Source organism: Oncorhynchus mykiss, chromosome 26, assembly GCF_057628025.1.
Source record: "Oncorhynchus mykiss isolate SJ-2025 chromosome 26, ASM5762802v1, whole genome shotgun sequence".
Taxonomy (NCBI): Eukaryota; Metazoa; Chordata; class Actinopteri; order Salmoniformes; family Salmonidae; genus Oncorhynchus; species Oncorhynchus mykiss.
The window spans coordinates 21562662-21573449 of record NC_143047.1 but is presented as its reverse complement, the minus strand read 5'-3'; the positions used below and the strand labels follow the sequence as shown (position 1 = coordinate 21573449).

Sequence of the window (10788 nt, the reverse complement as noted above, 5' to 3'; positions counted from 1 at the left end):
GATTGTTTGAGTTGATGTAGTAGCTGGTTGTTTGTACTAGCTTAGTTCCAGTACACTTCAAATCAAAGGACAGTAATGCAGTGCTGTATAAAGTCAAATATTTTATTACTGGTTAAAGCACACACTACTTTTGACTTACAACACTAATCTATATTGTACACACTCAATGTGCTATTTTTTGGTAAATGTCAGGTAGTTTTCACCTGGGTTGTGTGGCAGTACAAGTTAATGTACTATATACATGTATTATGCTCAGTCTGTTTGAATACAGGATTGTAATTGTGTAAGTCATTTGGAATATGATACTAATCCCTCTGCCCACACTCCTATGCTGTCACAGCCCCTCAGAGTCACAGTGTGCTTCACATCTAGCATGTCATTCGATAGGCTACCAATGACATCTTCACATGGGTTGGAACACTACAATCACTGACTGCTCATTCCATTAGAATGCACTAGCATGCTTTGGTAATGGCTCAGATCATGTTTTGTCATACTGAGGAGAATAATGTCTGCAGTTTAACATTCAGGAATCCAAGAAACTGACCTAGAGCTCAGCATCATAGAGTAGTAGGCACAGTTGCTGGGTAAGTGTGAGCACCACAATAAAAGCACATGCAAAATCTAGAACTGAAATCACACACAAATGAATCTATCACTCCATTTTAAAATGAGTCACTCCATATGTCCAGGTACGTGGAGGGTTTGTAATTAAGGAAGGCTCATGTAACAGTTAAGTTATTTCACGCTGAATAATCAGTGGTAACAAATTACCATAACATGTCTGCACAATGAATTCTAGCAATCTGGACTACTTTGCATTGCTGATGTTAAGAGTGATGGCATGTGTGATGATGGACCAAATGCTACCTTTTGACACGCATGAATAAACTGGTTATACAATGAGGCTGAGGTGGTATAGCCTATAAATCAAATAGAACTAACAGCAATCTGTAAACTCATGTCAATTCCATGTAGTTTAAAACGACCAAGTTGAATTTGTCAGTGTCATGTAAAAGATTGTCATGTAAAAGATATTTCACAGAAAGCTTATTTTTAATCACAAACCCACAAAGACTGAGCTTTTGGGTTGGGAGAGAGTATGGAGTGCAAAGTAACAGTCTCTGTTCAGAGTAGTCTCTGTGCAGAGGCTGGGATGGGCACCCTGTTCCCAAACAGAATGGGCAGTTGGCTCTGCACGCTTCAGAATCTTGGTCTTCAGTCCAAAGTAGAGTCTGAGCACTGCTGGTCCGGGGATCCTGTCTGAGGTGTCTGTCCAGGGGGTAGGTGGCGCGGGGTAGAGGATCTGACAGTGCTGAGGGTATGGCACATCTCTTGGGGATGAGGATGCTGAAAGCAGACAACAGGTGGCGACTGCTGGCTCTCCACACCACCTCCGCTCTCCCAGGCAGGCGTGACACCGTCTGACCCAGCCGCTGCGGTCTCCCCGTCTGAGGCACTGCGCCCCGGGCTGGCCTCCTCCCTCCGGAGCTGGCTGGTGATCCTAGGGTGTCTGGACTGGGAGGCCTTCACGGGTGGTAGGATGGTGAAGCTGTTGATGATCAGCGTCATAGGACACTCTGAGGCTGAGTGGTCGTGACCCTGGGAGGGGGCAGAGCCCAGCAGTGAGTCACTGATCTCACACACCCAACTTTGTCCTCCACCATCTTGTCTTGGAGTGTCAATTGCTGTGTGGCTTTCTGAAGGTACCTGAAGGACTTTGGTGGGGACTCCTCTGAAGAGATGTTAGAGGTTTGACTGTAGAGTCTGTTCATGAAGTCTCCCAGGGTTGTGGGGGGGGGGGGTTCTCCCATGAGTCCAGGGAGGAATCCCAGAAGGACTCAGGGGAGTGGGTTACGCTGGACTCAGAGTCAAGGGGATCCGAGAACTTCACAAGGTCTACACACAGGTGGCAGTGGTGGTCTGTGTCTCCAGTCTTGACCCTCTTTCCTCTCCTCTGGATCTGAACCAGGCAGCCAAGTGGAGTAGTTCTGCCCCAGCCCCGGATCTGTCTCAACAACGAACACAACAGCATTAAGGGAAACGTAATTCCATTTTAATCAGTGTATTGCAACTTAGAGAAAATTAGGTTTTACCTTTTAAGATGATTTCTGAGATTGAATGTAGTTATAAACAGTGAATAAACATACTGATACTTTCACTTTGTCTTAACTCACATGTAATTGGAGTGTGTATCTGGTGCCTAATGTGACATATGGCTGGATATCATTCACAATCTAGTCAAAAAATAAAAGAGTAACCACAGTGATTACTTACAGCTTCCTCCCATCTGGAGAGACAGATAAACTAAAATGGCTCCTGCTCTTTGGATGAGGTATCATCGCTGATATCCAAAAGGGCATCGACATGGCCCCTGTTGGGTAGTTGGCAGCTCTGGTCCCATCATGTGTACTCGACTGCCACACTTCTATCTTCAGCCACTTCTACAGGCGCCTGATCCCATTCCTTGAATTTGTCCATTCGAAGATGAGCCTTTCAGGGTGAAATCTGTTGAGAGTGAAAAAGCATCCCTAATTCGGCACTCATCTTGTAGGCTCGTTGGTAAAAGTGGAGATACACAAACAGCAAGCAACCTATAATTAATTGTAAGCAAAACGATTTGTAAGATATCTGAAGACATGTAGCCTTTAACTCAACTGTATGACATGTTAACTCAAGTGTTAACAAACGTGTTGACCCTGTTTACAAAACCTGTCCATTAAATGGATTCATAAACATTCTAGCTAGCTAGCAAGAGAACCTCACATTTCTGCCTAGCTACTAACGTTAACGTTAGGTAAACTAACGTTAGCAACTGAAGTAGGAATGTTGTTCTGTTACCTGAAGCCAGAAGCAAGGCTGTAAAAGAGACAACTTACCATTAAAGGGGATCGAGTTCGACATTTTCCTCAGCAATACCATCTAAGCATTTGCTCCTTGAGGTTTTTACATTCAACTTAATAGGCAGTCACATAGAATAGTCATCAAATATGTATTACAGTTTTGCAGGAGACACCCTCAAACAAAATCAAAGATGTGCTTGGCCCACGAAGTGTTTGGTGAAGAGATAGAACGTCGTTGCCGTGACAACTCCGCTACAACAGGGCGCTCAGAAGTGACGCAGGGGAAACGATGAGGAAAATGGGAGGGAGGGGGCGTGAGAAAACAAATTGCAGTTGACAGATTATTGCTAATTTCCATGTTATCTAAGAAAATGTAACAATTTCTAGACCTGGATTTGCTGCTTGTTACAATTCTTGATTTACAGCATGGTGTCTGTGCACTATGTTGCTGACTATTTCATTCAATATCTATAATTAAGACTAAACCTAAAATGTATGTAATCTATAGTAAACTGTCCTATACAATATGATCCAAAATAGCCCATTATAACAGTATTATAATATATATTGTATAACGTAAGGCTATAAAATAGTGGGCATGGGCCTAAGTGAATTTGATTCAGATCAGTGCTTGACTTTGATTGAAATAGGTTCAGGTATTCATTTTAGGTGAGAGTACTGTTTACATTTAGGTGCACGAGCTCCACAACACTTTTGAGCTAATATTCTATAAAATGAACAGGAGCTCGAGCAGTAGAACATTTGAGGTGCTGGTACTGAGCTCCGGTGAGCTCCTACCCAAGTCTAGCACTGATTCAGATTGGCCAATGCTTCATAGTATGGCTACAGTAGCTGTAGCACATGGGGATGTGGGAAAATCTTCAACCTGAACTGTCCCCACGTGCGCCAGCGAATAGTTTATCTTTTCGCGTGGCACCGACTGTTGACGCTTCTTGACGGCCGTGGTACTCACAAGCAGTGTGACGTCCTTTACATAGGCCTACTCAGTTACATTATGTAAGTTATTTACAGGTATCTAGAGTATACTCTCAAAGCTAGAGTCCTTGATTGAAACAATAACAAAGTGGGCACTCACCTCTGTTTCGGTATAAAAAAAAACTGAGAAAGGAAGTTATGCGTTTTTGGCTCATGGCCGACGTGAGTTGCCTAGCTGCCCATCCACATCGCTCCGACCAAACGCCACGCCCACTCACGTTTCTTCCCATGAAGCAATCGATATAGCAGGATGAGTCGTCAGGCAAGAAATGGGACGTGCTATTTGGAACATCGTGGTCCAGCCAGGCACAAACCTGATGACTGTAATGTCATGTCTCTCACTCGGTCCCCTAGTTTTATGTGCACTGTAAGCTCAGCCACACACACATTAACTGGGCCATGCTGCTGGAAATGTCCAGTGATACGGGAATCCCATATTTCATATTATTTCATAATGAACGAATTTGTATGCCTGTGAATGAAATCTAAAGTGACGTTAGGAAGGCATGTCTGGTTTTTGTGGTGCGTTGTTCTAGCTGCACTTGTAGAAGCTTGGTTTATTGGTTCAGAAATGCGCAGTGTCACAGTCTGACGTGGTACTACGGCGCCTATACGTGTGTTTATCTCTTACACCTGACGGTGTGTTCCTTTCTCAGTGCCTCTGATCACGACGACTTCGACTAAAGACCAGCGACTCTCCCGCTTTATGGAAACCGAGGCTGTGCGCTCTGTCGTGGTCATGCTGCCTCCCAAGAACTGCCTCACGAGGAACTACAGCTGCATAGCTGGGTTGTTCGGGAGCTTGGCAGCAGACCCGAGACTAGAAGACGTGGAGGGGATGGAGCTGAACGGAACCAGCGAGCCCATCGAGATGCACCATGTGGTGGATGAGAGACCAAGAGGCCGGGAATCCTTCCTCAAACCCCCGCAGAGTCCGAACCTGCGCCGGAGGTGCAAGTCTCTGCCGACCCCCATAGAGAGAGCAAAGCTTGAGATCTCCCGCAGCCGGAGTCCCTGCAGCCAGAAAAAGGTCCGTTTCGCCGACTCTCTGGGTCTGGAGCTCACCTCTGTGAAGCACTTCAATGACACAGACATGCCCGATGTGCCGGAGCGCATAATGGCCACATTCGACAGGGGTCCCCTCCACCTGAACCCCTTTGACAAGTTCCCCAGGGCACCGACCACCCAGTCAATTTTTATGGAGCTGCAATTCAAGAACCCCGGGACCCTACCAGGCTTTACTGAGAAAGTGAAAGAAGTAAAAGTGTTGTTGGAGTGTGCTGAAGCCGACGAGTTCAGTCTGTCGGGCGTCGTGCGGGTTTTGAACATGGCTTTCGAGAAAAGTGTCTATTTGAGGTTCTCAATCAACAACTGGATAACCTTCATGGACAGTCTGGCATCATATGTCCCAGAATCAAGCAACGGCGTGACAGACAAATTCTCCTTTAAGATAATCACCCCAACAACGTTTCTGGAGAGCGGAGGCACATTCCAGTTTGCCATAAGATACTGCGTTGGTGGAGATGAGTATTGGGACAATAATAACGGGGTCAACTACAAAGTGCGACGCCACAGGTTTAAGATTTCTCCACCCCGTGAGTGGGAGGATGGCTGGATTCACTTCATCTAACCTGCATGCGCCCTTGGCGTTCTCACCGGTGCACTGTGTGTGTAAAGCACGCAATCTCTCAACGGGCACTGCTTCACCATAAGGAAGAATAGGGCTACCATCGACTTTAGCCTCTACACATTGTGTTAATGATCCAACCGCCGTGTCCAGCTGTAAACTCAGTCATTTTTTACTTCCCCCCCACCACGGTCACAATGGTTTTGTTTCATGTCATCATGTTTGACAGATTTGACTGGATTGAAAGACAAGCCCTTCATTATGTGTCCGGCGCGGGAGGTACATCTGCTGTATGATAATTAGCCTTGGTGTTGGGAGCTTTGTAGTCCTGTGCCCTTTGGTGTGGCACAACTATACTCTTATGTAATGACACGTGCCATTGAAAACGTGCCAGGAATATACCCCATTTAAACATCACTATCCCTCTCTAAAACGCAGCGATGCTCGATTCCATCCCCTCCTTTGACTATTTTATTAAACATCTTGTGCGATGTCTTAACTGTCAACGACTGCTTATAAAAAACGGAGGAAAATGGTTATGAAAAATTCTAAGACAGCTTCCCGCACGTCTTATCTTTGTTTATTTCCGATAGCATGGGACTGTGCTCACGTGCATCCCCCTGTGTACCCTTCATGCCGGATTTCAATCCGATTCTCTCTCATCTGAAAACCAGCGGATGGGGCAGGCCGAGGCCCAGTCACAACAATATTCGTACTGGACCAACAAAGGAAATATCAAATTGTAATTTATCTTACCAATTCCTCATCTTTTCATCTTCTTGGAAATGCCTTATAATACCCCTTATAACTAACTGGGAACGCTGCTGTGCTTTTATCCTGATCAATATTGGGTGTATTCAGTTTTATAACTATTTGAACATGAATATTTAAATGTTGTGGAAATTATTAAACCCTCTCTATAACACTGCTCAACGAGATGATGTTAGAAAAAGGAAATCATCCCACGAGCCTTGTTCGCTGGTTATAAATGCACCATCATTTTTTCTCCAGAGGATGATAACCAATAGCAGGAGAGTAGACTGTGGGTCAGAGTGGAGCCCTACAGTCTAGCAGTAGGCTAGCCTATTAGGATGCTTTGGTATAACCCCCAAACATTTAACATAATAACATGTGGATCTTTACCACTCTCAAATGCCAAATAATGCATATGCTATACGCATTATTTTAAACTAGAGGACATGTATATTTGACAAAAAAAACTATTGTACAGAACATTTTGTTCAGGATCTTATACTAGATTTTTCTCTGCAGTGCAGTCTGCATGTGTCTAATTGATTTCCAGCACCACTAATCACAGATCTGCCTAAACTTAATGGCATTACAGGTGATATTTTACAACGTTCCTGTTGTGACACTCTTGATCTCAACCAGTCACAATAATTCACCAGGTGTCTTGTAAACAATAGTTGAGGATAGCTCTAACCCTAAGGTCCACTGCAGAGTCAGTCACCACTGCCTCACCCATACAGTATCCACATGGATATTACTCCATTTTATAAGTGTTATTACACAATGATAAATGACAGAGACAGATACTGTTGTACTTTTGTTTCTGTTCCTTGTTGGACCTGAAATGCAACTGTTGCTGTGGAAAATGATACATTTACCTCAGATCGTTTCTGTGGTGTGTGGACCTGACGATCTTCCAAAAAAATCCAGGTTTTTCTCCTTTTATTCAGGTTGAACAAAACAAAACATTATTTTTTTATGAAATACAGTAGAACCAAAATAGTCAAACTCATGCCATTTTTTTTTAAACACACCCAGTCCAGTAAAACAGTAGCATTTCATTGTCAGTATTTTGTAAATAACTTCCACTGTGCAATGTTGTATTTTACAGTAGAACTGTGGTGATGACAGCATCTGAACTACTTTTACTGATTTCAAAGTCGTAATGTTAGACTTGGCTGATGATATAGAAAAGAGCAGTGTTTGGTAGGAGTACATATCATACAGTTGATGCTATTGCACTGGTGCTTCATGCTGAACTCATTTGTTGGCACATTGTCATCTCATAATGCATGTGTTAAACTCCTTCCACTGAGGGCAGAGTGTCGGCTGGTTTTTGCTCCACCCTTGTACTTGATTGATTAATTAAGGTCAATAACTAATAAGGAACTTCTCTCACCTGGTTGTCTTTGACACCCCTGACATGAGGTGAGAGACCTCATTATGGATGGATGGCAAACTAAAACTTAGGTTATGTAACTCAACAGCCCACATTACACAAATGGTTTGTCTATTTGTGTACAGGATGTACAGCATGTTTACATTCGAGTTTGTGTTTATTTGGGTTATAATTTATGGGAGTTTTCTATGACATGAATGCTTGGAATGAATCAATATTTAGATTTTATTAGGACACCTCTGAGAGATCAGCAACTTGGAGATGTATCTGTTTAGAAAATGGAATGCATCTCTGAGACTAACAGATGTAGTTATTTAATGTAGTTAGTTACTGTCTGGCTATGGTGGTCAGTAAGAAAAGCCTGTGTTTACATGAACCAGGACTTGGAGGGAGCTTGGCCAGACTATTCAACCCTTGAGATTGAAAATGGAAAATAGACTGACCACTGAGCATGTCCAAATGACTCATACAATTTAGCAGAGTGGTTTGGTTTCCAGAGTCCAGAGGTTGGCTCTTTCTAATATCTCCATGAGAAATCCGTAGAGCCTGGTTGGACCAAAATAACCAAATTTATAGTCTCACGTCCACCATGACATTAACCGACCCCTAGGGCTGCACGATATTGGCAAAAACATCTAACAGCGATTTTTATTTTGAACAAATATGGCTATTGCGATTTGAAGTGTGATGAAGATCAAAATATTTGGGTGAACTGTTGGAATTATAGAAATATATTGAATTATATTAAGAAGCAAGTGGAAAGCAGCATCGTTCTTGTTTTGGAACAATTTGTTGACTGCGTTGACCAAACGGAACAACATGCAAATGTATAGTCAATCATCTAACAGCGAGGGGGAGGAACTGCGCTGCTTGAGTGACAGGGGGCGAGGCTTAGTGTGTGTGCGACGCAGCCGCAAGAGGAGAAAAAAACGTTAACTCTAAAACCTGAAGTCACTCAAGGCTGAGATGCGTTTCAAAAATATTGTATATGATATGGTTCTTTTATAATATGGATATTGCACATGTCAATATGTGATTTCGACATGAATTCGATTAATTGTGCAGCCCAGTCTTGAGTTGAGACATGACCATTGGTTGACAGCTGGTTGGCCTCACTGTGTTCAGGAACATGCTGGTCTGTGCAGTCAGTGAGTTCCACACACGGCAGCTGTATCTCCACAAAGACTACTGTGGTTAACAAGATGTCACGCCTTGTCAGAGATTGTTTTATGTTCTTAAGTCTGATGAAATATAATGGTTATTTTTCCTCATGTAGCTTTTGCTTATGATTTCTGTTAACTGCAAATATTCTCTCAATAAGTGTACATGTAGTACAGTATGATTTCACTCATGAATTGTTTCAATCATTTAATCATTTCAAACATTTACATTTGTGAATATGTCATGGAGGTAAAGATGTTTTATAGGGGAAGGATGATAGGCTTCCAGAAACAGACAGTATGGGGTTTGTCAACACAATGTAACCACATTTTATGATCACTAGCTGATGTTTATCTGTTTTTATGTGTCGCATATTGAATGTCTTTCTGCTACCATATTATGGAGTGTAATAGCATTTCAAAAACAGGATTGCAAGCGGTGGATGCATACCCAACTCAGAACTACAAAGTCACTCCAAATATACATGTACAAACGGTGGATGCATACCCAACTCAGAACTACAAAGTCACTCCAAATATACATGTACAAGCGGTGGATGCATACCCAACTCAGAACTACAAAGTCACTCCAAATATACATGTACAAACGGTGGATGCATACCCAACTCAGAACTACAAAGTCACTCCAAATATACATGTACAAACGGTGGATGCATACCCAACTCAGAACTACAAAGTCACTCCAAATATACATGTACAAACGGTGGATGCATACCCAACTCAGAACTACAAAGTCACTCCAAATATACATGTACAAGCGGTGGATGCATACCCAACTCAGAACTACAAAGTCACTCCAAATATACATGTACAATAGCAATCCAATCTAAAAACGATCTGAACAAAATAGAATTTCAGGAAATGTCCTTTAAAACTCCGATACGCCACTGAACCTTATGCCAAAATGCGGGTGTGGTCCCAGGAATGATAGGGTTATTGTATAAGGTGTGACTAAAGATGGTTCCATTGCCTTATGTTTAGAGTTCATACTGAAAGGAACACATAAGAGGTCTAAGCTGTGAAGGGATGTTATGGTAGGTTGATCAACATGTGCTAATAGGTCGAGCAGTCAAATCATACTGGACAGTATGTACTGGGGCTAAGCTGAGGGGGTCTTTAGGCTAAAGAGTTGCATGCATGCCACTAAAGACAACATACACTTTTGAGTATCTGAAACGTCTGAAAGGAGTGACTAATGATTGTAATATTGAGCTACTCAAAGTTCATAGTGCACTTTGAGTAGGAAAGTAGAAAAGCTAGGAAAAGAGGCATGATTTGGTTTGGTATGCCTCTTCCGACTTTACACGTATTCCTGTGAAATGCTACTAACCAAGATGTTCTCCATGTTTCATACACAGCTTTCTCTCTCACTGTGAAATGTTATACATCTGAAATAGTTCAAATCAAGTTCACTTTACTCATATGTGGAGTGGAGGAAGTGAATTTCCCTTGGTTTGACCTATAAGGTTATCAGTATTCGTCTTTTGAACCTATGCAAACCTTAGTACTGCAATCCATCATCTGTCTGTGTTGATGTGTCTTGGTGTCTGGCGTGTTGTTTGGCGCTAATGTTTATCACTGTAGTCTGTCTGTTTGCATGCACGGCAGAAGTACCCTTGTTATTTTTATGGTGAGTTTGTAATGTAGCCTATATTTTATTAAAACAACGGCAATAAAGGCCTTTGTGATGGGAAATGAAAACGTGTTGTAGTTTTCTATATGATAACTATATGGTATAGTTAAGCGATAAGACACGAGGGGGTGTGGTATATGGCCAATATACCACGGCTAGGGGCTGTTCTTAAGCACGACACATCGCATGGCCATATACCACAAACCCCCAAGGTGCCTTGCTATTATAAACTAGTTACTGACGCAATTAGAGCTGTAAAAATACACGTTTTGTCATACCCGTGGTATACAGTCTGATATACCATGGCTGTCAGCCAGTCAGCATTCAGTGCTCTAACCAACCAGTTTATAATAACCATT

General features: G+C 42.6%; 1 protein-coding gene and 1 pseudogene across 2 annotated transcripts; one reads left to right on the top strand and one right to left on the bottom strand.

Annotated features, from left to right (window-relative positions):
* Positions 1–1037: 1037 nt before the first annotated feature.
* LOC149971421 (uncharacterized protein C16orf46 homolog) lies at positions 1038–3071 on the bottom strand (annotated as a pseudogene). The gene is made up of 3 exons (XR_016492282.1): positions 2880–3071; positions 2278–2508; positions 1038–2008 (listed from the first exon to the last, which is right to left on the bottom strand). The product of XR_016492282.1 is annotated as an uncharacterized protein C16orf46 homolog (transcript).
* A 34-nt stretch (positions 3072–3105) lies between these two features.
* LOC110506617 (protein phosphatase 1 regulatory subunit 3E) lies at positions 3106–10491 on the top strand. The gene has a single exon (XM_021586363.3). It carries the CDS (start codon positions 4546–4548, stop codon positions 5467–5469), a length of 924 nt encoding a protein of 307 aa, XP_021442038.2. The 5' UTR covers positions 3106–4545; the 3' UTR covers positions 5470–10491.
* Positions 10492–10788: the final 297 nt, after the last annotated feature.